This window comes from Parasteatoda tepidariorum, chromosome 2 (genome assembly GCF_043381705.1).
Source record: "Parasteatoda tepidariorum isolate YZ-2023 chromosome 2, CAS_Ptep_4.0, whole genome shotgun sequence".
NCBI classification, from domain to species: Eukaryota; Metazoa; Arthropoda; class Arachnida; order Araneae; family Theridiidae; genus Parasteatoda; species Parasteatoda tepidariorum.
Genome location: NC_092205.1, coordinates 82,448,591 through 82,476,413, shown reverse-complemented (window position 1 = coordinate 82,476,413; position 27,823 = coordinate 82,448,591). Strand labels below are relative to the sequence as shown.

General features: G+C 27.5%; 1 protein-coding gene across 2 annotated transcripts in view; it reads left to right on the top strand.

Moving 5' to 3' along the window:
- The window catches only part of LOC107446821 (serine/threonine-protein phosphatase 2A regulatory subunit B'' subunit delta), a gene marked incomplete at its 5' end in the record, with an annotated part of 31,114 nt that extends 13,104 nt beyond the window's left edge, over positions 1–18,010 (top strand). Inside the window, 12 exon segments of one of the 2 annotated variants that reach the window (XM_043047885.2) lie at positions 545–787; positions 2,898–3,001; positions 4,763–4,865; positions 5,779–5,853; positions 6,693–6,779; positions 9,667–9,823; positions 11,920–11,968; positions 12,063–12,149; positions 13,844–13,988; positions 14,712–14,861; positions 16,714–16,820; positions 17,786–18,010. In XM_043047885.2, coding sequence (XP_042903819.1) covers positions 545–787; positions 2,898–3,001; positions 4,763–4,865; positions 5,779–5,853; positions 6,693–6,779; positions 9,667–9,823; positions 11,920–11,968; positions 12,063–12,149; positions 13,844–13,988; positions 14,712–14,861; positions 16,714–16,820; positions 17,786–17,924 — 1,446 coding nt within the window. 2 annotated transcript variants of the gene reach the window in all.
- Between the last annotated feature and the right edge of the window lie 9,813 nt (positions 18,011–27,823).

Here is a 27,823-nt window from a genome sequence, read left to right as displayed (position 1 = left end):
CAATATCATAAGATTTATTGAAAACAACAAGCTTCAGTATCGCCGGTTTAAATTATCAGATGAACTACCATGCTTACTCAAATATAAAATGAGTTTATATTTAAACACGTGTTTTTGGCTCTGGTATTAGTTTATTTCTAAATCGCTATTCAAAATTAATTCTACGTGGAATTATTCTTAAAAAATGCATTTCTTGTGTCCTGTTTTGATTTAAATCCTCCTGCATATCCATGCACTCCATATCCTGCATATCCATACTTTAATAGCACTCACCATACTAGTCTGTACTTACCTTTTGAATTTGCATTCTAAATCCAAAAATTAAAAAAAGCTTTGAAAATTATACTTGCCTGATACTAAAAACATTTTTTCTGAATCAACTCTAATCTAAAGTGCAAAATATATTTTAAGCAACATTCATTAAATGATTCTAGGTTGAAATAACACTTACTTAACACTGGTTTTAATCTACCTCCTAAAGTTGAATCGATTCCAACTGATTACAAACATTACCCCACGTTAATTATTTCTTTTATTTCATTAGAGTCACCATGGAGCTTCATCAAAAGACAAAGAGAACACTGCTCCAACTCCAAGGACAAGTTCCCTTCGGAAAGCAGTCAAGTCCGGTAAACAGGGCAGCACCCAGATTCCTAAATTCCATTTTCCGGATGGCAAGCCCCAAACTCCTCAAGACATCGAGATACACCTCAAGAAAGTGGCTGCCGTCTTTGCCGGCCTCAATGAGGGCAAAGCATCTCGAGAAGAATTCAGCATCATCACAAAGGTTAACATTCTTTTTTTTATTTTGTTTTTATTTCTTTGTCATCCCAACCCTATGTTGGATTTCGTCATTAAAGAGAAGAAAGAAAATGTGAACTAAAAAAAATATCAGAAAAAGAAGCTAACCAGGAATTAAATTGAGCTCACTTCAAATGAGCGCTTGTGCTCACTTGACTTACAAACTCTTCTGTCACAATTCGCACCCTTCCAAACGTAAATTTGTTTTCATTTTAAAATCGAAGCTTATTTTCTGGCCAAGCCCTAAAAAGTTTTAGTGATAAGTTGAGTCAAAAAGACGTCACACTCCATAACGTGTTTTTGACACAACTTTTAATGGCCTTTTAATATTGATTTCAAAATAAATGGCCCGTAGAGGACATCAAAACAGACTTAAAATTGAAGTTCTGTGACAAGCAACCTTCTCTGTCACAGTTCATAAACTTCAAAATATAAACTTGTTTTCATTTTAAAATGCAGGCCTATTCTGTGAAGAGGCCATAAAATTTTTTAGTTATAAGTTGAGTCAAAAAGACGTCACACTCATAGAATTCAAAGCGTATTTTTAACGTAACATTTAATGGCTTTTTAGTATTGATTTCAAAATAAAAGGCTCTAAGAAGATATCAGAACAGACTTAAAATTGAACTGTGACTCGCAACCTTCTCTGTCACAGTTCATAAACTTCAAAATATGTGTAAACTTGTTTTCATTTTAAAATGCAGGCCTATTCTCTGACAAGACCATAAAAATTTTTAGTGATAAGTTGAGTCGAAAAGACGTCACACTCATAGAATTCAAAACGTATTTTTAACACAACTTTTAATGGCCTTTTAATATTGATTTCAAAATAATTGGCTCTTAGAAGATATCAAAACAGGCTTAAAATTGAAGTTCTATGACTTGCAACCTTCTCTGTCACAGTTCACAAACTTCAAGATAATTGGCTAATAAATTGACTTTAATAATAAATTTGTTTTCATTTTGAAATGCAGGCCTATTTTCTGACAAGACCATAAAATCTTTTAGTTATAAGTTGCATCATAAGGAACCTATATTTTTCAACAAATATTTTGTAGGAATTGCCATTAATTCAATTTAAGGAATACTGGTACAATGGTCCAATACAATGGCTGTTTATCTTTGCAAAAAAGGAAAAAAAATACTATTAAAGGAGGGAATACAGAGTGAGAGAAAAACATTAGTGTAAGGAATACCGGGCAAGTGTGTAACAGGCAATGACCTTTTTCCCTAAAAAATAACGAACAACAATATAGGAAATACCAGGAAAGTGTACACGGGAGAATAGCCTACACATTCCTTACCTGATTACTTTCCTGGTTAATCTAGTTATTTTTATTAATAACCACGTATTTTGTTAAATGTGTGAAAAATGCATATTGATCACATTGCCCGGTATTTCTTACACAGTTTTTTTTTAAAAAAAAACCTTTAGGAACGCTCGGTATTCCTTGCGTTGATTATTTTTTAAGGTGTGATTGCCCGGCATCCTACACTGACATGTTTTTTAATCTATCCTAAGTGTAAGATTCATTGCCAACTTCAAACAAAAAAAAAGGACAAGAAATAAAATTAAAGAATGAATGAATTAAAATCTAATTCCTCCAAAGAGGGAGCTTGAAATTTAAAGATTAGTTAAAACGCGGAGCTGATTTCTGTATAATATAATATAATATAATATNAGAAAATTCTGTTTAATAAATTAAAAACATTTATTATTAACAGTATATAATTTAATATAATATAATATAATATAATGTAATGTAATGTAATATAATATAATATAATATAATATAATATAATATTCATTTAGACTTTGTTACTCTACAAAAGAATCCGTATTTTTTTAATTCCTTGTTACTAGTTGGGGATCCTATAAGCAAATCTGTAAATTTGACAAATCCTCAGCACTTCATCACGTTTATTAAATTTTGCTGATTATGAATAATCACCTGTGAATGTACAAAATCACTGGATTAATTGCAATTAGCATAATATGTATATTTTAATATGACCATAATATGCATGTTTACCACATTATGTACAGGATTTTACTGATCAAAATAATAATGTATGTGTGTTGTTGTTATTTTCAGGCATGCGGTCTACCTCTGTATTGGAAACTTCCTCTCTTCCTGGCTGCTAGAGGAGACAAGAAGTCAGCAGTCAGTTGCGATGCATTCCTCGAGTACTGGAGAAGGTGAGAGTGACTATTTTTGGATTGGGTGACCCCACCACACATTTTGAAGGTGTTGTGCCAAAAAATTAAGAGTGCGTGTAACTTGTGCTTCGTCTATGTTCGAAGGACCCTTCTTATAGGAAGGTGGCCTTCTAGAACGGGGGGGAAAATATTACTAATGTTAATATGTGGTGGGTCGCTAATTTATGATTTATTGCTTGTAACCCAAATAACACAGTTCCTAAAATATCTTCCAGCTGTAGTTGTTCAAGCGTTTGTGGCAAATGTTTAACATTTATTTCAAAATTGTAAGCAAACCTTTTTCAGTTTTTCTAGTTGAAAGGGAATGATGCCAATGAAAAAATATGAATGTAGGTAAAGCTATAATTTCCAGTTAAAAGTAAAGTTCAAAACGCTTGAAAATTTAAAATTTAGTTTTTGAAAACAGAAAAAAAAACTATTACAAATTAATTAATAATTATTAAATGATATTAATTAAAAATTATTAAAGTTATAATTCCCAGTTAAGTGTGATGTTTAAAAAGCTTGAAAATTTAAAATTTAGTTTTTGAAAACAGAAAAAAAACTAATAAAAATTAATTAATAATTATTAAATGATATTAATTGAAAATTATTAAATGAAATTAATTGAAAATTATTAAATGAAATGAAATGAGTTTAAAAAATGAATTATTATGAATTAAAAGAGATTAATTCCGAGTAAATTTATTATAAGTTATTTGAAATTTATACTTAGAATAAGTCACTGTTACACATTGGAAAATTTAAAAAAATTATAATTACGATTAAATATTTTCAAACTTATTTTTGAAGTTTTAAAGTAATTTTGAAAAATAAAAGCTGTAATTAAACTACTTAAAAAATCTTTTTTATCAATTTTTTTTTATATGACGCTTTGAGAAAAGGAATAAATATTATGAAAAATCACAAATTTATGATAAAAAGCCGTGCTTTTATAATAATGTAGAGCCGTGCTTTTGGTTTCATCGATCCTGAGAAAATCAAAACGTATTAACTGCATTTTTATATTTCGTTCGAAGAAACGCTTTGAAGTTTTGAAAAAGAAAGCGATGCAAACTAAAAAAGTTGCTTTTATATAGTTGAAACTGCCTTTGTATAGATATTACAAACTTATAAATATGTAACATTGAAAAACACAAATATAACAATAAATTTATGTAACATATCAAATCACAATATATCATACGTCAGTCAAATAATACTATTTTAAATATAGGTGAAATAATTTTCTAACAATACAAATTAAAGTAATGAAATTATATAAAATGCCACAAATAGCCCAAATTTTAAAGTTTAACCAACTTGGACAAAGTCATGAATTAAACTAATTTTATACGGCCCTTAATTTTGCAAGCCCTCGTTGATCACCTCATTTAAATCGGACCAGTATGATATGAAAGCATGTGCAATATGCTACTAGATTTAGTTTAAATCGCTCAATTTTTTTAAAAAAAATTGATTTTGAAGAAACCAACAAATCTAATATATTCTGTGGTAGAAGGATCATGGGTTAGATTCCTCTTGCCGTCGGGCTAACCATGGTAGGTTTTCGTATGTGTAACGCAAGTACGACTTAGTTCCAACAAAAGTCATCCACTAAGGCCAAATTGCCCACTATTTTACTCTGGAGTTCCTTTGTCTTCAGGGTAGGGTTCAAAATTACAAGGCTATGGAGTTGAGCATTGATAATTACAGTTGAATTAGCTGAGAACCTAATCACTGATAATTTTATTTATCTAGGGTTGTTAATACATGCCATGATGAAGCCTCTAAGTTTGTTTACATTCTTTCAAAAGGTAAACGAAGCTACCTCCTCAATGATGATTTCTTTCCAATGATGCAAGTAAGTTCTTTCTTATGATGATATTAATTAATTACTACTCCTAAATGGAAGATAAGAAAAATGTCTGAAATATTATAAAAAAATAGTTTATTAATTTAAGTAAATAAATAAAAAAATGCGTAGTAAAAAATAATAAACTAATAAAAAACAAATTAAAAGCTAATTTTTTTAACTCGTACAATTTTATCCGAAAAATATGCTTTCTTACCTTGTATCAATATCGCCAAGGGAATAAAATTAAGTAAAATTGGATACCTGCAAGCGACGTCATCGGAGGTAAATGGTAGCGTTTGTCGATTCAGAAGCCAAGCAGGTTCGATTCATACGCGTGACGTCACTTACAGGTATCCAATTAAATCTGATTCAAATCACTGGGATATGCATTATTATTTCAGTTATTCTGGTGTTATAAGTACTTAATTGTGGGAGGTGCACCAAAAAAAATGAGAAATAACTTTTTTGATGAACATAATGTAATCAAATAAAAACAATACAATGAATAAAATAAAACAAACAAAATATAAAGAAAAATGGAGAGAGAAAAGATAGCATGTTACGTGCTTATTCTGAATTAATGACTTGAAAATTGCCAGTTTTAATATTATTAATTTAAGTACTAGGTTTATATACTATGCAGTTTCGTGCACATAAAATTTCTATTAAAATTTCAATTTGTTTCACTTAATATCAAATACTCTTTTAAATAATTCAGATGTCATATTATTGAAATGGGAATTTCTGAAATGTTAAAATTGCTTTTAAATTGGGACATTTAACAAACTCAAATATATTACTTTAATATAACTGTCCAAAAAATTATTATTATTTAAAAAGTATCATATATTGTTATTTATTTTTTTCTCTCCAACAAAAGAGTAGCATATAACAATAAATGGATAATTGTTGTTTTTAGGATGTAATTGATTCGCATCCTGGGTTAACATTTTTAAAAGAAGCCACTGAATTCCATTCTAGATATATACACACGGTAAGTATTTTTAAAACAAAACTTTCATTAATCCTACAAGTTAAAAATTAGAAATGAGTTTTGAGAAGGATCTTATTTCTGAAAAATTCCAAATCCGTTCTGTCCCAAAAATGTAAATAATTTATTATATAATTAAACGTTTCATAATTAGCTACTAGATGGCAGCACTACTCTTCAATATTTTTAAATGAATGCATCTATAAGTGGATCCAAAGAGAAGAAAACGCGAATCGCGGACTGCTCTTCGTAAGCGCCATCTATTAAATTTAGTTCAAACAAATTCTGACGTGAAAATTTCCTTGTTTTAATATTTAATTATTATTAGTTCCTGTTTAATAATTTTGATTTGTACTTATTAAAAAACTAAATAATTATATAAAATAACCATAAAGCGATTTCTTTCTCCAAAATTTACAAGGAAGTATTTAGGAGAATTAGAAGAGAATTCTCCTTCTACATGTCAGAATAAATTTACAATAACGATTGTATTTTTAATATTTAATTAACACTGAACAATGTCATTATAAATTGCAACTCCAAATACTCATCAATAAATCACGGATTTATGTTTTCGTGAGTGAATCAGAGCATTATTAACACCCTGAATAGTATTAATTTCTCTGCTTAACTTTTTACTCTTCGCTAACAAATAACAATTAATTCAGCCACCAAATCAGCCACCAAAATCAGACACTAAAATCAGCCACCAAATTCAGCCACCAAAAAAAATCCATTTCAATTTTTAATTTCAATGTAAATATATTCTCGTGAAAAAACATATACTTTTGTCTTAATAATTGTGTCTTAATTTTTTTTTCTTCCAAATTTTTCTTTTATAGGTAATTGCAAGGATTTACTATTGCGTCAACAGATCTTGGAGTGGTAAGCTTACTGCTCCAGAATTACGAAGAAGCAATTTCTTACAGGTAAGAACAGGCCTAAATGTATTTTTGGGTATTTTTTCGTTTCCGGTAACTGTATATAACCTATTATCTATATTAGTATATTAGGTTCCTATTAACACAGAATCATTAACCTATTATCACAATACAATGTCAAGGCGTCAATAATGATTTGTTGATTTTGTACGGAGTGCGAAACGAAATAGTACCAATTATTGTTTTATCTTACACCTCAAAAAAAACAAACTATTTAAATTTTTAGAAGTTGATAGCAAATTTAATATTTTTTAATTGAGAGTCATGGTGGCTCAGGGGATAGAGCACTTGCCTCCTCATAAGAGTGATCCGAGATCGAATCCCAGCAATGACTGGTCGATATAAATTCAGCACCCGGCACGCACCTACCACAATTCTGGCGTAACATGTCTTCAGTGGTAAGCGGATCATGGGTTAGAGTCCCCTTGACATCAGGCTAAACGTGGGATATTTCCATGGTTTTCTTGGCCACGTAACCTTAAATGCAGGTTAGTTCCATCTAGAAGCCTTCAACAAAGGTAAATTTCTCCCAGTACTTGATCCAGGAGTTCCTTTGTCTTCTGAATTGCTATTAAAATTGCAAGGCTACGGAGTTGAATATTGGTAGTCGTAGTCTCAACATTTGATCGGTTGTTCAACGAAAGTTAGAAAAAAAAGTAATTTTAATTTTGAGCCGAGATGGCTCAGAGGGTAGAGCGCTCACCTCCCAAGAATGAGACTCGGGTTCGTATCTCAGCGATGGTATTTTGTTACATATTCCGGCTGTTTGCCAAAGGTTAGAAAATAAATGAAAAGGTAAAATAATTTTAATTTGCAAAAACTATGAAAATTTTATACTATTTGGATGTATTCGCAGCTTTTTATGTGTGTAGAGATTGAAAGAGTGGCAGATAAATCATAAAATTTTAACTATTCATGTTAGTAATATATTTATTTTTAATTTTGTTAACGTGTCTATAGATAAATAAATTATATGCCATGCATAATCTACAGAATGCCTAAATTTCTAAAATAATTGGTTTAAAAAAAAAATTTTTTTTCAGTTTACCTAGAGTGCGCAGTGCCGTTTCGGTATTGTGGCAATTAACACCATAGTTAAATTTTTAATTTTATTAGTGTTCGTGATGTTTTTTTTCTTCTTTTGTTAAAAAAAAAAAAGAATAAAACTGCAGTAAATCTTTCAAATTAAGTAGAATGTTACAACTTTGCTCGGCTATATTAGCACTCGATAACTTTTACAATTTCTGTGGGTTATTTCAAAAAATTTTAAGCAGTGAAATTCTGTAGTCAGTTATTTTGCTTTGGTAATTTATTAGGGGAGAGTGGGGTCAATTGTAACAGGGTACGATTGAACAGAGCAAAAATTTCGAGTGTCGGTTTCTAGATTTGGTTCCTAGGTGGAGCGCAAGGTGTATTTAATAAATTTACATGTACACCCCTGCTGGCAACCATTTTTATGTACTTTTGAAAGAGTTACATCACAAAAGATATTTTCACGCTACGTAAGTACTTTTTTTGGTATTAGAATATTATATTGTAACAAAGTAATTTTGCTTAAACAAATAAAAATTATTAACCGAATATGTAAGTGGACACCTTAATTAACATTTCATTAAAAAAAATTAGTTTTGTTAATTAACTAGCATTGTTTTTAACAATTAAAGCTGAAATGGCGTCTTGGGGACGATTGTAACAATAAGTAAAGGGAAGATTGTAACAGCTGAAAATAAATAATCTTATGTTTACAAACCATTACTTAACTCTTTAAGAACCACCAATAGTTTCCTATATCATTTATATTATGTTGCATGTGCATTATTTTATTTGTCACCTTTCACAGCATAAATTAAAATTTTTAACCCCTTAAAGTTAAAAGTTTAACCCTTTAGGTCTCTGCTCATTATTATTTTTACTCCTAAAATATCACTACTATTTTGATCAATAAAAAGTCTATCACAACTATGATAATATGTATAATTAACTATGTTTTAGTTGAATTTATGTACTGTTACAATTTACCCCGTAGATGGGGACAATTGTAACAAGTGCACGACTGTCAAAAATTGTTAATAACTAATATAATAACATTTAAAATAAGGTATATATTTATTTTTTCTAGTAGAGTATAGTCTACTTTACTCGTCTGTCAATTAATACTAATAATATATTGGATTTTTTGTTAGTTAAAAATAGTTAAGTAAAAAATTTTACAATTAACCCCACTCTCCCCTACTCATTAATTGTCTGTTTTCCAAATTTTGTATGCTTTTACTTTTGTTTAAACTGTCAAAAACAGATTTGGAAAAAAAAATGAAAATTCCTTTTGTAGATTATGCAAAAATAAAGAAATTTTTGAAAAAATCTCAAATCAAATATACAACACTAAATAGTTTTTCTAAAAACGGCCTATTTGAGAATTGTAATTGTATAATATTTTTGTTTTAAGATTTAAATAAATAAAAATCGAGAAATTCTAGAATGACGGAACTTTATTCTTCCACTGAAATAGGTTGAAATATTAAGAAATAGTAAAAATTTAGATTATCATCATCAATTTATTCTGAAAAATTTAATGAAGATAATAAAAAGCATACTTAATATTTTTCCTCTTCCATTCTTACCCCTTTGACGACTGAATGCAATCAAAATTTTCTAAGTTTCTTTTTTCTTAACTAGCATCAATATTATATTTTTTCGTTTTGAGCAATTCATCAAAAAATTATTAATTCAATATTATGAAACAGATCGAAAGCTTTCATTTTTGATATATTTTTTGCTATTTATCTTCCTTAATCGATTCTTAGACTGTCTTAAAATTGCATACATATTTTAATTTAATCAATTAACATTTAATTTTTTTAATACTTTGATATAGGTACTGGCCACACTTGAAGATGAAGAAGATATAAATCAAATAACAGATTATTTTTCATACGAACATTTCTATGTGATATACTGCAAGTTTTGGGAGTTGGATAAAGATCACGACTTATTTATTGATCAAAATGATCTGAAAGTACACAGTGGAGGAGGTATATTGAATTTTTTACTCACAAATTTATGCTTATTGATTATTAAACCTTGAAAACTTGGGAAAATGTTCTGTTTGAAACTTAAATTACACATCGCTAAGAACTGTCTATATAGAATCAGTTTTGTTTATATTAGATAGTCTTAAGTAGTGTTCATATAGAATAGTTAAATCAAGATAGTAGCAATCACGAATTTTTAAATAATCGTTGCATACGCTAAACTTTATATAGTGTGAACTGAAGTTGAATTCGTATTTAATTCGTATTTGCATTAGCTTCAAATGTTTAAAATTTTTACCTTTTATATTCACCTCATTTCACCGAGTGAAATTATTTAGGAAAAAATCAAGTTCTTATTAGCACAGTTAGTTTAGTACACTGCTCAAAAAACAATAATAATAATAAATAAACGGACTACCCTACATAACCTTTGTTCCAATGATAGGATTCTCAGCGTTCTATGTTAATTACGATGACCTTGGGGTTCAAATCATTACAAAACGCCTTCAACAAAAAATATATTTAATAACAAAAAAACAAAAAAAAGAATGATGTTGATGCTACAGTGTCAGGAAGGAATTTGGAGAACAATTCACTTTAAAAGTGCTGTAAAGAGCGCCATTTATTGGATTTTGGAAGTATTATTAACATTCTAAGACTCAATCTCAATGGTATGAATGAGGGACAACAAATATGCTAATTAATTGGTGCAGATCTGACAATATTTTAAAATTACGAAATTAGACACAAAAACGAACTTTCTATTAATTAGCATACCTTTTTTTAGCGGATTCGGACGAGAACCTTTTAAGGTAATCTAAAAAAATTTTACTCACAAATATAAAATTCGTTTAGATAATTCCATTCAAAAATATAACTTTTAGAAAATATGTATTATTTTTCATTATTTTATTTAATAATAGTCTAAAAATTTTGAATTGTAAGGCATAAAATCTTTTTGACATAATTTTTAAAAATATAATTTTACACAGCAAAATACAAAGTTTAGGCGAAATCAGTCAATTTGTTCCTAAGAAATTAAATTTACAATATAGGCCTTATTTATTATTATTATTATTTTCCTGTGATTTCATAACTGAAATTTTTATTTTGAGCACTGTGCATACAATTCCAAAACCAGTAGAGAATTAATATGATACTCATATGATACACACATATTCCCTCTAGAATTCTCTTATTTTCCCTCATCATTTTTTTTATTGAAATATTTTTACATTTATCATTTATTTATTTATTGCAATTTATCCGAAATTAATATTTTTAAATTTTATTATTTTTTTAAATTTTATTTTTCAAAATTTTAATTATTCACACAAACGACGACAATATCATTATTTTTTCAGGTAATTTCAAAATTTCAAAAAATTAAAAAAAATTAATGCGTTACTTTATATAACCTAATATACTGTAATTTTTGACCAAAGATCAGTGTATTAAAAGAGGTCAAAGATCAATATATTAAAAAATCAATATATTTTTCGAGTTTTAAAGCATTTTTACAGTGAAAATTACAATAAATAATTAGACTACTTTCTAAATTTAGTTATCTGTGAGCTTAGCATATAAGATCAAAATTTGGCTATAAAAGTAATCCGAAAATTCTTTAGTTATTTTGAAAGGGTGCCAAATATCACAATTTATATGTTTTTCTTTATTTTATTTATATATTTTTTTAAACTATTAATGAAAAAATGATTACATTACATTTACTTTTTACGATAAAATATTTGAAAAAAGTTCAAGCCATCCGTACTTTAGAAAAATTATTTATTTTAACCTATTGTAATAACTTTTAACTTGAACTGTTTTAATAATTATGGTTGTACTCCAAATTAAAACATTAGAAATTACGATAATAGAAATTATAACATTAGAAATTATGACATTAATAATGATCGAATGAAATTGTTAGAAAGTGTTATAAAAATGACATTTTTCACCAAAGATTTTTAAAAAATAAGTTATATCTGCTACGTATCTCATATGTATTTTGCTTTTCGAAAAAAAATTTTTTAAAAAACTTTGATAGAAGCTTTCTGCAATCTCTCAAAGTTGTTCTTTGTTATATATTTCAGCTTTATCCACACGAGTTATACAAAGGATATTTTCTGGAGCTGTAACAAGGTATGTTTATAATTACTTTTTTTTCTTTAAGTTATTTGAAACTTATTTTTTTCTGTTCAAGTAAAATTAACTGAAGTATTGAATTGCTTTAAAGGGGGCCGAAACAAAAAGAAGGCAAGATGAGTTATACTGAATTCGTATGGTTTCTTATTTCAGAAGAAGATAAAAGGCATCCCAGAAGGTACGAACTTATCGAGTTAATATTATTATTTCTCATTTCCCATAACAAATCATTACCTCTGGGGTATTGAATTCGAGTCAGGATTCATTCGTTCTCTGATTCAGGTCAAAATTACGATCTGTGGATGTATGAATGGGTCCGCCCTATAAACCTATGGATGAAATTGCATTCTCGGCCATAGATGGCGCCACTGAAAAACAAGAAACGCACTCTCTGCCTTAAATTCGTTTGTTTTCATGGTTTTCACCAAGATTTACCGGGACGACCGGGTCATCGTTATATCAGAGGCTCACACTAATTGATATATAAACAATGCCTATATGTAAATATTGTAAATATATAATATTTTAGTTTCCCCTATTTTTCAATCTTGTAATTTATCTTGTACATATTTTTTCAATTCATTGTTTCTTTAACATGCTAATGACTCTAGGGACCTTCCCAGTAATTAACCTTATAGATAGCTAACTTAATGTTAGTAAACTTCATTTTCTTTTCCCTGAACAAAGCCACTAGTCTCACTTGCCCTAGGGCCAGTAAATAGATGAAGAAGTGAGGTGCCCGCATACGCGGGCCGGTACTTCGACAAATCACATATCCAAGTCCAAGGTTTTCACCAAGCAGGCTTGCTGGTATTGGCAAGTAGCATTAGAAACAGAAACAACAACATAATTGAAGCTTCTTAAAAAACGTTTCTTAAATTTTATGAAATTGAAATGAAGATATACTGTGATAACTAGATTTTCTATTATTATTACAGAGTTTTAGCAAAGAGGTAAGTTTTTCCCTAACTCTAACGTTAAAACTATACGAGCTTCACAATGCATTTGCGAAAATATCCCTAAAACTCACGGAGTAGCTAACAAAAAGAAAATAAGGTAAATGTTGTGGTTAGTATGACAAAAGCTCCCTGTTATTTCCAATTGTGTTATAGTGCATGAAATCACAAACAAAAAAAGCGTTAGAAGTGTTTCTTTCTTACCATTTCCGTAAGCAGGATGTCCCGCAAAAGTTTCCTCCCAAAATTGAGACTCTAGCTCTATTATTTGCACAAAAAGAGTATTCGTCGTCTTTTTGAATAAAATTATTTTATAAACTGATAAAAATTGTTTCACACAGAGAAAAAAGTTTGGTAAAATTAACATAATGCCTAGTAAAAATATTTCTGGTATTAAAAAAAAAAAGAAAAAAAAGAAGAAAAAAAGACAAAAAACATAAATTTGGTTAATAAAACCAAATTAGCTCTTATTAAAATTTAGCAAGAAATACAAAAATGAGAAGTAAACAAAACCGAACAAATGGTTTTTATGCCATGTTCTAAAGTATCAAGATAAAAATTACCAAATTTTACCACATTTACCAAAGTTTATCATACTTTATAAAACCATATTTTATAGTAAATTTCAACAAAATCATTATCAAAGCATTTCGGGAAAAACTACCGAATTTTACCATATTCTAGTAGTTTAGCCATACTTTTCTTAATAAATCTTTTCCGAAAGTTCTATAATTTGGGTAGTTTTTAGATGTATCCTCTCCCTCTTTATAAATTATGAGAAATATGTTTATTTAATGTTCATGAAACAAAGACGGATATGTTTATCAATAAAGACATCAGTCTGATATCAATTCTTATAGTATTTTGGAATAAAATCCTAATCTTGAACTTACTTTTTGTTCTAATTTCTTAATAGCATTGAGTATTGGTTCCGATGCATGGATTTAGATGGAGATGGTTTGTTATCAATGTATGAATTGGAATATTTCTACGCTGAACAATTGCAAAGGCTTGAAGCTTTAGGAATCGAAACACTTCCCTTCAATGACTGTTTATGCCAGGTAAATTAAAGCGTTTTTTAATGAAGTTTTATTTGTTTTTAAATGCGAGAGTTGTAAAGTGAGAATCGTTAAACGTCAACAGTGATAAGTTTTATTTCTCTCATATTTAAAATAATATGTGACAAAAGTCAAATGAATATGATTTAAAATCAAGAATAACACTAATGATCTTCAATTAATCACGCTAAACTAAGTCTCGTTTATTGAGTATGTATTGTGTTAAGAGTATGTATTGTGCATTAGAGAAAATAAATAATGATTCATAAATAAAATAATGATAAAAGCGAAAGAGAAATTGATAACTACGATGAATGTTTACAATAAAATCATCAATGATTACTGCTTTAATTAATCACACAAAAAAAAACTTTTCGTTTACACTATAAATATCATTTATAACTATGCATAAACTAATCATGTAAAAATAAAATGTGCCGTTTTCACGAAAAGAATCATTTATGATAAATTATATTGTTTAACTAAAAAATCCTTTAAATCTTGTGCTTTAAAAATAATAAATACTAATTCATATTTAAAATGAATAACAAAAAAAAAGTACTGTAACTGATTAAACTCTAGAATTACACCTTGCAATTCATTTCTATTATATTAATATACATAAAGAAATTTTATAATCAGCAGTTAAAAAAAAACGAATATTATATTAATTTATTTTCATAACTTCTTTGAAAGCATTCTAATTTCTGTTTCTCTTTATTTCAGATGCTGGATATTATAAAACCTAAAGTTCCGGGAAAAGTCTCCCTCGCCGATTTGAAAAAATGCAAAATGACTCCCATATTTTTTGACACTTTCTTCAATCTTGAGAAATACTTAGATCATGAACAAAGAGATCCCTTTGCCTCACAAAGAGTAAGAATTATACATCACATTTCCCAACGTTATTAGAAATTTAATGTGACGTTTATTGCATTAATTTACACTCAATTCAATTCAATCATGCTTAGTAAAATTTCCGTTTTAAAAAAACGTATTTTTCATAAAGTGAATTTTTAATAAACATATTTTTAATAAAATGCTTTTTCAATAAACATTTCCCTAATAAAAAAAATTTTTTTTAATTAAATAATTACAAAAAAAACTGAAAATTTATATTAGAAATTAACAATATTTTTTTTTGTGCAACATATTTTCAATTGTATACAAGTTACACAAATGAACAATAATAAACTACACAAATTTGAAAATTTCATACTGTTCAACCGTGTTCAATTCTGATTACAGGGGTGAACAGTAGAATTACTGGGATGAACAATAATTAATTGCACATAAGAGACTTGAAAAGATTTTGAAAGATATTTGCTAAATTTTGTTTTGCTCACTCTATTTTCAACCGAATACAATTATTAATCACAAGATGAATAGAAATGAGTTACACATTAAGACCTAAAAAAGTTCTGAGAGAAATTTATAAAATTTTGCTTTGTTCATTCTATTTTTAACTAAATGCAATTATGAATTATACGAATGAATTAATTTTAAATTATTACAATTATGAATTACATGGATGAATAATAATGAACTACACATAAAATATCTGAAAAGTTTTTTTTAAAAAGTTTATAAATTTATATTCTATTCACGTTATTTCCAATTTAATATAACTATATGAAAAAGATGATAAAAAAACTATCAAAAAAAAAGATATATCAAAAACAACTTTAAACACAAAATTTATTAAGACGAATTTAATTTAAATTTCTTCAATGTTTTCTTTTCTGTAATTTCTCGTAGTTCCCTTCGTGATTTTAAATTATCATTCAATTTACTTAATTTTCCCCACTCCCTTATTCAGAAAATATTGAGTGAAAGTTCAACATTTCAGCAATAGCGTAAAAAAAAATTTTTTTACTCAAATTTTTTTATGATATTGAGGAAATTTTCAGAAATTAAGGGATAACTTTTTTACTCATGTAATTTCTATATTAACATGTGATAGATGTTTCATGATTAAAATAACTGTGTATTTTTTTACATTTATAAATGTGATTTTTTATTTATTAAGAATTGAATTTATTTTTTAAAATTATACATAAACAAACAAATTTTTTCCTTTTATTTATTTATACTTTGATGTCCATGATGATAAAAATAAAAAATTAATATAAAGGAAAGGGAAATTATGAATTTTATAATCATTAGTAAAACATTTTTTTTTTCCCTATCTTAAAGCTAAACTAGAAGAAAAAGGTTTATTTTTATTGATATCTATGAGAGAAATTTCAAAATTTTATTTTAAAGCTATTTATTATCTCAATTAAATTCAAAACAAAAATTTATACTACATGAATAGTCTTCTATTACCATTTTTTGAAATACTGTTTGTGCCATAAGTTCGTTAATTTGAAACTAAAAGAAATTGCTTAGGAGAGTTGTTAAAATTTATTTAGTTCAATAATATTTTCGATTCTTTCAATTTATTTTTTATTTGTTTGTTAATAAATTAATATATTTATTTATTAAGTTAGTTATTTAATTTTTTATATTTCTATTTATTTATTGGTTTCTATTGTTTGGTTTTTACTTAATTAAATCTACTTTCCTAGAATAAATACCCATGCAATAATGAAAAGAGTTTCTTTTTTTTTAAAAAAATTAACTCTAAATTAAAACATACTTTAAAAAAGAAAGCTTCAAATAAGAAATTTTTTATAATATGACTGTCAAACATTAAAAATAATATTCCAACCGTATTTTATTTTAGGAGCATGATGGTGAAGGACCAGAACTTAGTGATTGGGATAGATATGCAGCTGAAGAATATGAATTACTCGTTGCTGAAGAGGGTGCTGCTGATCAGCAGGATGAATTGTACGTTATCGACTTTGTCTAACTCATCGCATTAAGCACGATGTACGTTGGGTTCATTTTACTCCCTTCCAACGAACCCTCACCTTCCCTAATAGTTTTAAGTTTACAATAAAGATGGCAGCACCAATCTGAAATTTCTATATTTTTTTTATTTCCAATTAGGAATAGAAATTATGCGGAAATAAAATGAACATAAGCAATAAAACTATATATTTTATTATTAAACTGCAAATTCTAAGATTAAAGAAAATTGTGATTCTCTTATGTTTCATGTATTGCTTAGCTAAACTAAATAGCATATACAAAATGAGCTTATTTTGTGATTCGAACTGCTTTTGGAATTATTTGATTTAAATTTCTGAGTTTGCATTTATTCTTTTTTAAAATAAAGTAAATGAATAATTCAATAAATTTTTATTCTTTTAAATAAATAGAAAAAAAGGAAATTTATTTATATTATATTTTAAATTCTACATGAAGAAATTGCGTATTTTTAACAAGAATAGAAATCGGTATTTATTTTTAATATATAATTTTTTTGCATAACGTGTTTTTTTAAATAATTTTTTGTCAAATTCTTAAGAAATTATTATAATGATGACAAAGAAAAGTAATTTCTCTCTCTCTTAGATCAAACTTTCTCTGTGATCTAAATGAAACATGTGGTCTTTTTAATTATAATGTGGCGCCATCTATAATTAAAAATTTAAACAAGTTTACTTAGACTATTCTTTAAATTTGTGTTTCTCTTTTCTTTTGTCTTTGTAATAAAAATAACCAAAATAATTTTTTAAAACTATCTAAAAACTATACTCTTAAAATAAAGAAAAGAATATAAATTCAAAATTTAGTTTATAGCTCCTTTTTTTTTTTTTTACTTTCATTATTTCTAATTTAAAAGTTATTTTGCATCATTAAATTTTATTATTATTGAATGTTCATGGGATAATATATTTCTTTTCCAGAATGTACGATGATTATGATGAGGAAGTTGTTGCAAACATGGAGAAAATGGCTCGCGCTAAAAGAGCCGCAAAGCCTGTTGTAACAGAAGCAGAAGATGATGATTATGATTATGCAGATTCTGATGATTATCATTATTAAATCAAGAATACTTTTTTCTTAATTTCACAATCATTAAATTATTGCTTTTTGTCTTCATTAAGTAAAGTAATTCACATTGAATGAAATTACATTTGATTTTTTAAGCTGCATGTCCTACTAACATTTCATCCATAAAAAAAAATTTAAAAATAGAAAAAAAATAATGATTAATTCATATTTTTTTAGGTATTTTTCGTAATAAATATAATTATGATAAAAAAAAAATCTCTTAAATCATTCTGTTTTCGTTAAGAGTATAACAAATTAATTCATAAATCAATAACATATTTATTCCATGGCATTAGAAATCTGGATTATTATATTTTATTATTATATCCTAATTATTTAATAATTATTTGTTCTTTTTTTATCTCATCTAAATTTTAAATTTTCAAATAAATGATAAGTATAATAAATTTACATTATTTTCAATAAAAAATATTAGAAACACCCATACATTGAAAAATCGATGTTCCTTTAATAACGTTTCAGAATAATCAAACATTTTAAGATTTTTTTTTTTCATTAAAACTAAATTAAAAAATATCGAACATCTTATTCATTTTATAAGTTAATTTAATTTAGCATTACAATAAATTTAATTTAATGCATTATGAGAATTTTTTATTAACTAAGTTTGAAGCATTTTAGCTAAAAAACTACACTATAAAAAACAACATAAAAATTTCCTTTTGTAGTAGACAAATTTTATCTATAATTATAATTATGGCTAAAATTATTATCATGGCAGTTTGTATTTCAGATTTAAAAAATTTTTTTAAGAAAAGTGGAAAGTTTTGAAACAATACACCATCAAAAACATGAACTTATTTATCGTTGTCATAATTTTGTATTATTTTTAGCTTAATTATAATTATGGCTGTATGTGAACTTTATATTTGAAGTAAATAATGACATCCAGTCTAGTCAGAACAAATGTTTTTTGTATATTTCCTTATTGTTTCTCACATTGTCATTATTTGCTTATCATGACATATATTGCCATGCCACTTGTTTCATGACAATAAACCATAATGCCACTGAAATACGATGTCAACAATAAAATTAAGGGACTAGAAGAGAAATTTTCAAGGTTTCTTTTTTATTGTTATTTCAGGTATATTCATAAACATGATGTAGAAAATGCAAGTTTTTTTTTTTTTTTCCATTATCTCGTACCACTAATTTTTTTTTCTTTTTTTTTGTATATTTTGTCCTTTTAGCAATTTACAATTAAAAGAAAAAGAGTTAATAAAACTAAATTTAAACAGAAATACTAACTTAATGCTTTTGATGTATTTGAAAGCATTTTTCACTTAAATAACCAAACGAAATTCCAGCAGAAAATTTAACTAAATTTTTGAAGATATTTTTAAATTTTTAATACACATATTTCCTTTATTTTTACTGAAAAATATGAAAATAATGTATCTACAATTTAAATATGTTGTCGATTTCTAGAGTCATACGAAATTCAAGGTCACAAATAATCTATATATATNCAAATAATATATATATATATATATATATATATATATACACCAATTACCCTTGTAATCGGGATGTTATGTAATTACCACCCTTGAACTATATTTTTATAATGTTTGTTCATAATGAAGTTAAACAAAGTTCATAGATGAAAGTGACTCGTTAAACGCCTCTTGTACATAAGGTGTTGTGTAATCACCGTCCTTAAAATGCATTTTTAGAATCTTTATCAAGAATGAAAAAAAGCAAAATTCGAAATCACAAACTACTCTTGAAACACCTCTTGGTTCTCAGAATGCCACGTAACTACAGCTCTTGAAAATAAAACTGTTGGCCGAAATCAAGCAAAGTTCGAGATTACAAGATATATATATATACTCTTGGAATGCCTCTTTTAATCATAGTGTTACGTAAAGTATATATACTTAGAATCCTTGTCAATAGTAAAGTCGGAATTAATATTTAAACTGTGAATCATAGGTAAGCAATGTATTATTAACAATTTCAATACTTGTTTGATTGTCTGAGGAAATTGAGAAAAGATTAAAGGAGATTACGAAAAATACCTTTGAGTTTCTTTTGACATTTAAACACGTTTTGATATTTTGTAACCCGCCTTACTTAATAGTTATTTTCAAAATTTTGAATTTTTTTTTCTTATTTCCTTTGTTTAATAACTTGGGACCACTAATGTGCACATTTGTTAACAAAGTACTTGGTAAAGGTTTTTAAAGAACTGTGTTGAGGATGGTGATTACGGAGAACCAAAGATGAGACTTCGATTTCTTCATTTAAAATACTGATGACTAAGATTTATATCGAATTTAGAAGCATTAAATTATTAATGATAATAAAAATTTGTTTATTAAGCATAAAATTGTTTTTAATTTCAAACTAGAGATAAAACATTCTTTTTTAATGCTTGGTTTTTGAATTCTATAATTCGCAAAGTTTTTACATAAAAAAAAAAAAATTCTTTCACCACCTCTCATTGTATTCTACTTAATTTTTTAATTTCGTGTTGTTTTTATTTTCTGTTTTGTTTCTTCTGATGTATAGCTGTTTGCATTTCGCTATTTCGCCATTTTCTTAACTTGTAGGAGCATTTTCTAGTGTTGCATTTCATCTAATGAAGCGTTTTGAAGCAAATGCTTTGAGCATTTTGTGGACAAATCTAAATGAAGTATTGCCGAATTGTGCGCATTTTTAGTGCATATCTTTTCTTAAAAAAAATTCTTTAATCGCTGAGTTTTGTTGTGTGTTATTGTTATTTATATGGATCATAGAAAAATTTTATTTGTTTTGAATGAAAAATCACATTTTCGTATTCTGTGCATAGTTTGTGTTGATATCATTGTAAAATATTATGAGAAGAAGTAACATTTGTAAATATTGAAATTTATTAAATATACTAGTAAAATTAAGTGTTTTGTTTCAAAAAACATCCTTTACATGTTATTATTTTTTCCTTAAGCGTTGATTTTATTTTTTCATTACTATTTTTCCCCTTTCGGTGAATACGAATGAAAATTATGAATGAAACCTATTATACGTAAGAAGCAGGAAACACACTATAAACACATTATACGCATGAAGAGAATAATACACACCTATTCTATACATCACATGCAAGAAGAGGAGAAAGTGCATAGATTCTACACATTATATGTAAGAAGAATAGAATATATATCTAATATAGTGCAGTAAATATATCTAACTAGTGGGCTGCGCCCCCTGCTCACTAACGCTCGCCAACCCCCGAAAATTGCTACGCAATCTCATATGGTTTGCTTCGCAAACCGAGCTCGCTTCGATTGTTTCTTTCTTAGGTATATTGCAAATGCACAAATTTCTAAAAATTCAAAACAATCATTCAAATCTATATAAAAACTCTTTTTTTGAAAAAAAATTACATCTTTTTAGTAAATACTAAGTCATTAAAATAAATTTGAATTCAAATAAATGACATGTAATTCGTTAAACCTATTAGAAATGAGCTCTCTTTAAAAAGGTTAAAATTTTGACTATAATTAAGTCTATTAAAAATTGAAATTAGTGAATTGCAATGGAAAGACCTGTATAAACAAATAAATTCTAGTAAAACAAATAAATTCGTGATATAAATCAAAAATCGTCAATTAACTCCGTAATATATGAATTCGTGAAAAAAAGCGCTTTCGACAAAATACTAAAATAGAGATCTATCGATCTTCTGCCTAGCTTATGCTCACTCTGGTTATTTCAGTTTCCGTTTTTAAAAGCGCTATATGTTGAGCCATATCAGCTAGATTCGTGACATTTTTAGCTGCAATCATTGGTCGATTTTCTAGCGTTGCCATTCGGGGAGTTGTAATGAGGATTTTTTTTGTCGCCGTGTAAAGAAATATATATATAGATAATCATACAGTAAAGTTACGTGTTTTGTTTGATTAAACAGCATTTGCATGTAATTTTTTTTCTTTCATAAAAACACTATTTCCTTTTTTTATTCCTTTTCTCCTCCGCTGTGGTACTCTACAAATTATACAAAAGAAGAAGACAATGAATACTTATTTTACGCATCATATACTAGAAGATAATAATATGAATATGTTCTGCATATTATATGTAAGAGGATTAGAATACTCATCTAATTCCCACGTTATACTTTAAAATTAAGTGTTTTGCTTCATTAAACATCATTTACAGATTTTCTTTCATTAATCGCAATTTTAATTTGTTATTCTTATTCTCCACCTCTGTGATACTCTACACATTATACGCAAAAAGAGGTTAATACATATTATTTGTAAGAAGATTAAAATATACACCTAACATCTATTCTGCACACCACATGCAAGAGGAGAATACATATCTATTCCACATATTATTTGTAAGAAAATGAGAATATATATGCATTCTAGATCTTCATTTGCAAAAACTACAGTTTACCTCAATAACAAGGAAGAACATTCCCCCCCCCCTATTAAATGAGATTTTGTACGGATCTAAAATATTTTTACGTTGCTGACTTCAAATCTGCAGTTGATTTCTCTCTCCAAACTACAATTTTTATGGCATTTTTAGTTTAAATTTTGTCGAAATTTATAAGTTTAAAAACGTTATATATAACAGAGGTAGCATACATTTTGCGAAAACTTCTAAGGGAGAACAATTGTCTCGCCTAGAATGAAGGACTCCGCATGGGAACCCATGCCAGGCAATATCATCATACACAGCTAGGGGCGTATCTTTATGTAGGACTGTTTCTTCGTGTGTTTCTGGGCTGATATAACAGAGAAGCGCCCCTGGTTGCGTATGACGATGCTTCTGAACATGAGTTTCGAAGCATCGTCATATAATACATATAAATTAAAACATATATACATATAATTTTAATCCTAATGATATTATTTAGTTCCCCTAGGAGTTAGTCGCAACATTTTTACAATCCCTGCTTTATATAGCGTTTTTAAAATTGTACATTTCAACAAAAATAAAATAAAAATATTATTTAAAAAATCTGCAGCTGTGGAAGTAAAACTAATATCACATTTGAAAACCCTCCCCTGAATTATTTGTATAAAGGGAATAAAAAAATTGTAACACGGAATAATTTATCCAGCTTATTCTTTAAACAATATGTATTTTGACGACTGATATCATCTATTAAAGCTATAAGAGAACATTCTGTAGTTGTAAAAAAGAAAATAATATTAATAAAGAGTATATGAAAAGCAAATTGAAGAGATAAATGTTTAACAAACAGTCTCTAATTACGTACTAATAAGTCTCTAATTTTTCCAATTCTCTTCATCTTGCATATTCTTCGAATGCACATCAAAATGTTAAAAAAATAAATTATCACGAGAATTGTTAAGTGAGGTAAACAATTTTTTAAATTATTTTCTGTAATTTCGCTGAACCTAAAAGCTATTTCAGCGAATAAATTTACGCACCCAAACGAATGACAACAATGGTGAATTCCAGGGAAACAAGCACCTTCGCCAAATTGGCGCTATATTTTTATTGTCCGTTGCTTACCTGTCTAGAAATTGATGGACGCAACAGAAAGTTTTTATGGGTTTTACCTTCAGTCAGTAGGTGGGGTGAAAACATGTTGATGTAATGGATGGGATACAGGAAAGGGAGAAGGTTTTGTAAATGATCCCCTAAATTTTAACCTCTTTGTAACTCTGGGTTGTTGTCTTTGACATTTTGTTGATGGGGGATAATTTCCAAACAACACATTTAAGCTAAGACATTGTTTCTCGGCATCCTGCGGTGATTGTTACACGGTTCTCGAGTTAACAAGGTATATATAGAGAAAGTATCAACATTTAGTTTTAGGTTTTCGAGTTAAGTATTTTTTCATTTTACTTTTATACGCTCTAAATATCTCACCCTAATTAAAATATTCTGAATGATCTCTTAAATTTTAACCTCTTTGTAATTCTGGGTTGTTGTCTTTGACATTTAGTTGATGGGGAACTTCGGATAATTTCCAAACAACACATTTACATTGTTTTTTGGCATCCTGCGGAGATTGTTACATGGTGCTCGAGTTAACAAGGTGTATATAGAAAAAGTTTCAACGTTTGGTTTTGGGTTTTTTGAGTTATGTATTTTCTTGGTTTACTGTTAAAAGCTCTAAATATCTCTCCCTAATTAAAATATTTTAAATGATCTCCTAAATTTTAACCTCTTTGTTATTCTTTGTTGTTGCCTGCGACCTCTTGTTGATGGGGGACTTTAGATAGTTTCCAAACAACACATTTACATTGTTTCTTGGCATCCTGTGGAGATTGTTTCACGGTGCTCGAGTTAACAAGGTGTATATAGAAAAAGTTTCAACATTTGGTTTTGGATTTCTTGAGTTAGGTATTTTCTTGGTTAACTTTTAAAAGCTCTAAATATCTCTCCCTAAATAAAATATTTTAAATGATCTCTTATTTTTTAACCTCTTTGTAATTCCAGATTGTTGTCTGAGACATTTTGTTAATGGGGTATAATTTCCAAACAACATATTTAAGCTGAAACATTGGCATCCTACGGAGATTGTTTCTAGTTGCTTCATGGTTGAGTTAACAAGGTGTTTATAGATAAAGTTTCAACATTTGATTTTGAGTTTTGAATTTTATTTTGGGTTTCGGACTTCTGAATTATGTATTTCCTTGTTTTACATTTAAGAGCTCTAAATATCACTGCCTAATTAAAATATTATAAATGATCTTCTGAATGTCAACCTCTTATATTTAATATTTTAAATCTTCAATATTGTTTTTCATTATTTAATATCATCTATATCAAAGATGCAGTGATTTATTATTGATTTATACGTTTTTTTTTTATTTATCACCTTTACAAGTTATATAAGTTATTTTTTTCGCTGAATTTTTTCTTTCATTATGTACTATAATCTACATCAATATTTAGAATTTCACTATTATTCATATTTTTTTTTACTCATTACGTTTTCACTTTATATCAGATCTTTCTCTTTCTCAATATTTTTTCTTAAATATACAAAATTAATCTGTATTTTTAAAGTAGAACATTGATTTTAAAAAATCATTTCTAGCTGAAAATTATAAGCAATCAATAATGGACATTAACAATTAATTGTTTATTTGTTTTTATTTCGTATTTATTTATTTGTTTCTTTTTCTTTGCGTTTATACAATACATATTTTTATTTATGTATTTGTATATATGTATCTATGTATGTATAGCGTATTTAATGTAAATAACGTAAAAGCTCACACGTATCTTGGCAACACGAAATAATGTTACGAGATCCAGGTAACAAATTTGCAAAAACAGAAAGTTTGATCTTTTAGCTGATATTTCCTATCATATTCCTCGGATTCAATGTAAACCTTCCGTTTATGACTTTCCAAACTTTTTCTTAATTCATTTTCAAATTAATCTCGTTTATTTTACTTGATTAAAATTAATAATTCAATTTTAGATGCACTGTCTTTGTTTACATAACGAACAAAAAATTGCCACAGTATTATGAAAATGAAGTCTATTTTATAATTTTTTACAATTTTATAATTCCTACGTTACATAATCTGAACACATAAAAAATAGCGAAAATGGAGAATCATTCATTGCTTGTGTAAATTTTCATCTGAAGAAAACAATGTCGTCAAATTGGCAATTTTGAAAGAAAATTTTATAACTTTTGAAATATTTGAGTTATTGTGATGTCCAAAGTCCAGAAAATTTTTTACGACAAAAAATTATAGCTTTATCTCAAACGCAAAGAGCATAAACTGATAGCTTTTTTTTCTTTTATCTTAGGAGAGAAATATAGTATACATCGTAATTATGGCGGATGTATGGATTTTATTCTACTTATAACGTTATAACAAATAAAAATTATGAATCAGAACAGTTTAGCAGCAAACATGTTTTTAAACAATCATATCTCATGCTGATTAACAGTTATGTTCAACAAAAATAAATATCTTATGTCAATTTAGCTTAACCTCCAAAAGCTCTTACCTGTCTAAGTAACACGCAACAATCTTGCAAGATCCAGGTAACGAATTTGCAAAACACAAACTTTTTGATCCATTTATCGATATTTTATATCATACTCCTAGCATTTACGAACCGCAACTGCTAAAGGCTCCCCAAATTTAACCACTTTGACCCCTCTGACATGGGTCACTGAGAAAGGGACGAGCTGCAGGTAAGCAGCCATTTTTCTTTTAAGTTTCAGAAACTAAATAATAATAATAAAAAAAGAAAAATACTTAAAAATGAAAAGGATGAAGAAAAAAAAAGAGGTTTTGTAGTGCAGTAGATATATGTTTTGGGGGTAGGGGAAATGTTCGAAATTGCTGTGAGTGACAAGGAACTTTCTATCAAGTCTCAAGATCTTGTTGACGCGTGCGGATACAAGGTATGCTCTGTTCCTTTCTTATCCAGAGTAATCTGAGGTATATACAGTGTTCGAATCGTTTGGTATTTGGAGATTATTTGATTCCTTGCCAGGTGGTCGATGGATTTTGATAGGAATATTTTGTCAGAAAAATAGTAGAAGAAATCTTTTCTTTTTTTTTTCTTTTGTCTACAAGGAATTTTATAGTGAGAAAATAATGAGTATTAAATATTCCAATTATTTAAGTAGTAATTAATGAAAAAGTCTTTTAGACTGGAGTTTCTCAAACTTAGTGAATCTTTTGGGGAGAAGCCCGGTGTTCCGCGAAAAAAATCGGACACATTTAAAATTAAAATGTGAAAATGAAAAAATTAAACTATAATCATTTCTTCGGGTGAAATATTTTGGTTTAATGATTTTTTTTGCGTGCTTATTTGTAAAAGGAAGAAAAAATATCGCGTATGGTTTGTTTACCTCGTTCAAGGGAAACTTTAATTGCATAAAACGCAGCAGTTAATGTGTCAGTTTTTCATCAGGTTCAAGAAGAATTAATGTTCGATAAAACAAATTCACGCTAAAAAGAAAAACCAGACAACAGTATTCAAAAATCAACCAAAAAAATCCTATTTTGCTGTTTATCTTATTAAATCTCTTCTCATTAAATTTGCGACCAACAAAATCATGTAAAAAAATTTAAAAAAATTTTATAGTGTGAAAATTATGAATTAATTATTAATAATTATTAATAATTAAAATTATAAATTATTCATCAGAAATATTTTATTGGAATTTGTTTTAGTTACTTATTATTTATTTTTCATGTATGATTTAGCAGTCTGCAATAGTAAATAAATTTAAAAATTAAAGAACGATGAAATGTAACATCCTGCAAGCACAAATAACGAAGGTGATTTTAGATCGTCATTGCTAGTTTGCAGTTCAATTTACTTAATAGTTGCGATATTAAAATGTAATGCTTCACGTAGAATTTTCATTTCAAAATTTCACGGAGGAAAACTTCTGCTTTTTAATTAGAGAAAGAATGGATGAATTTATTGAGCTGGTCAACGCATCTAGTTTATTAGATTATTCAAAAATCTCAATTTATTAACAAACGGAATAACTATTTTTGGAAGAAAAATTTTTTTTCTTTGTTTCTTTAAGCTAAGCTCTGAAAAAAGTAGTTTCATAATCTCTATATATAAAAGCGAAAGCCTGTATGGATGTTCACTAATAACTCAATAACGAGTGCGGTCCTAATTTTTGATTTTACGATTTTAAATCTCGAAATACTTCAAATTCTACTTATTTAAAAAGGCTGGTCACTGGAGACAACTAGCTAAAAATAAAAATAACACTAATAATGCCATTAAATTCTTTAAACTTTTCATTGTCAAAGAGTAAAATACTTTTCCCTCTAACTTCAGATCGGTGAGGTTGAAAATAAAAATTCAAAATTGTATTTACAATCAATGCATCAAATCTTAAGCATTATTATAAATTTCGACTCGCATTGAACTTTTGTATCGTTTAAATT